This window comes from Nicrophorus vespilloides, unplaced genomic scaffold, assembly GCF_001412225.1.
Source record: "Nicrophorus vespilloides isolate i.1.1-1 unplaced genomic scaffold, Nicve_v1.0, whole genome shotgun sequence".
Classification (NCBI taxonomy): domain Eukaryota; kingdom Metazoa; phylum Arthropoda; class Insecta; order Coleoptera; family Silphidae; genus Nicrophorus; species Nicrophorus vespilloides.
The window spans coordinates 47,312-49,808 of NW_017098214.1; the positions used below are offsets into that span (position 1 = coordinate 47,312).

General features: G+C 34.8%; 1 protein-coding gene across 3 annotated transcripts in view; it reads left to right on the plus strand.

Annotated features, from left to right (window-relative positions):
• The window catches only part of LOC108561940, a gene marked incomplete at its 5' end in the record, with an annotated part of 46,035 nt that extends 43,776 nt beyond the window's left edge, over positions 1-2,259 (plus strand). For all 3 annotated transcript variants that reach the window (XM_017920092.1, XM_017920094.1, XM_017920095.1), the window contains 2 exon segments: positions 832-951; positions 1,079-2,259. In XM_017920092.1, the coding sequence (XP_017775581.1) occupies positions 832-951; positions 1,079-1,294 (336 nt within the window).
• Positions 2,260-2,497: the final 238 nt, after the last annotated feature.

A 2,497-nucleotide genomic window follows, 5' to 3' on the forward strand; every position in this document is an offset into this window, starting at 1 on the left:
CGCCTTCTACATCATTTTTAAAACTTGTGTACATATATTATGTGTATTTTTGAATATGTTTCACTATGCGAGTAAAAATCCGGAAATTTTGAACGGGTTAAGCGAGGTTCTACTGTATATATACAAGATATGGAAGCTGAATGAGATGAATTCCTTAAAAATTGCCAAGCTTTCGTGAGAGAAATTTAATTTCTATTTTACTAGTAGTAAAAATTCAATGGTATAAGTTTCTGAATGAGACAGTGATTTCTCCCATATAGTTTACCCAGATATCGCAGAGAGAAGCATAAAATGTAGAAAAACATTTCATTTTTTTCCTCTTTCAGTCTATCCATTTCGCACGTATATGTAAAATGAAAACTTGTTTGGGCAAAATAGCGGGCATACACCCGCTTTATGAGGCGCGAGAAGACGGGAGCAAAAAATAGCGTTATATAACAAAGCTTCGTGTGCGAGGGTGAGAGAGCGAGAGAAATGAAAAGGCGAGAAAAAATGTATAGAAAGAGCACATGTACAGGAGGAGGAATATAAATCGACAAAGGCATTTATATTTTAAGTTGAAAAAATAGCAAAGCAATAAACTCATAAAACCGAATTGGATTTATGCAAACTGTTTCCATAGTGTACTCTTTGTGTTTCGTTTTGTTTTATTTCGACATTCAAGCGTGAGAGGAAATCGAAAATTCGTCCGATTTGCGTCGAGTTACGCGTATTTATCTGTTCTCCATACGTCTTTTTTTTTAGTGTGTGTGTTCTGCATGTGCTGGTAGTTCAAGCATCGATTGTTTGTAGGGGAGGGACGGGGATTAAGGAATGGTTTTACTTTTGCAGACGTTGTGCTCTTTGGAATTGTTTAACACGACGAGGGAGAACGTGATAATAGCTGGGAAACTGAACGGCGAGGTGGATTATACGATGTTGTCACCGATGGAGAGTCTGGCCAAAGAAAAGGTTAGATTTTAAGTTCAGTAATTATGCGAAAACGTTTCCGGGTCGAGTTGGGTCGAGTCGGGTTCGACCCAGATCCTTTCGTCCTACTTTTCCCCAATTCCGGTTACGTTACTATGGTGTGTTGCAGGAGGAATGCGTCGAGCTGCTGGAAACCATAAGCGACAGGATTAACAGTCGCAATCCCGATTTCGTGTCGCATTTGTTGCTGAGCATATTTAAAATGGCAGAGGTCGAGATCGTGCAGATCGAGGCAAGCTCAGCCTCCAACCTGAGCCATAGCCACGTCGGTCTCTACGTGATCTTCCCGATCCTTGCGCACATAGTCTGTTTACTCTCCTCATGACAATTAAGGCTGTAAACGAGATATATCTCGAAGCAAATTCTATACCTAATTCATACAAACAACAGCAGCAACAACAAAATGAACCACAAGCACAATACTATAAACATATACAGATAGAAAACAAAAACAGCAAAAAAAATATTACTTAATCACTCTGAGTTGCATCTACAGGTAATCTAACGAAATATATAAATGAGTGTGAAATTCCCCAATCCCACGATTCTCAACCAAGAATGAAAAAAAAATAATATATATATACAAAAAGAAAACGAGAAAAAAAATAATATGAGAGAAAACGTCTTTATGTTTTGGTGTATATATACATATCAGTGTTGACTGTTGGCATTAGGGTTAATAAGATAGTAGTAACTAGTTAGTAAATGTGTGTGTATTCAGGTAACACCGATAAAAGGTCGCGTTGCATAAACTGAATTATCCTAATAAATAGGAAAGTCGGTTATTCCGGCGCTCAGCTAATATCTGTCCAAAAGGGAGTAAATGATCCGTAGCTTAATGACTTCTACAAAATAAAAATTGATGAAAATAAGAAAAGTGGTAAAATATAATATATTAATATACACACATGAGAAAAGAGCAAATCTTTGCATCGACTTATACATATATTCATTTCCATTTTCCTAAACTAAAACGTACACGTTTCTTTTTTTATTTAACTTTATTATACAAAAAAAGATGAAAAGTATTTTCGAGCCACTTTAGGTGATGAAAAGAGCAGAGACAGAAGCGAGCTTAAGCATTTCAGAATCTCGATCTATTTCAGAAAACAAAAAACTTGCAGCAAGAAGAAGATATTCGTTGTCTTTAGGGGCTGCAGTTTCGATGACGTATTACCATTCAATTGACCTAAATATAGGACATCTTGTTTCTTCATTGCCCATCGACTTACATTTTTCTTTACGAAGAACAATTCAATCAAAAATTTCAATACACTTTCACAAAATTCTTCAACGTCAATTGTAATTCAAATTTTATTTTTTTCTAAATTAAATCTTTTCAGGATTTCATATTTATTTTTTATCACTATAAGATCACTATTAATCGATCAATAGATTGATTTCATAAGAACTTAATCTTATTACGTTTCATGAAACTTTCGTTTTACAAATTTAACTTTATCAAAAAAATAATCACTGAAGTTACTTTAATAATTCAGAAATAGTTAATATCATTATGAACTAAACT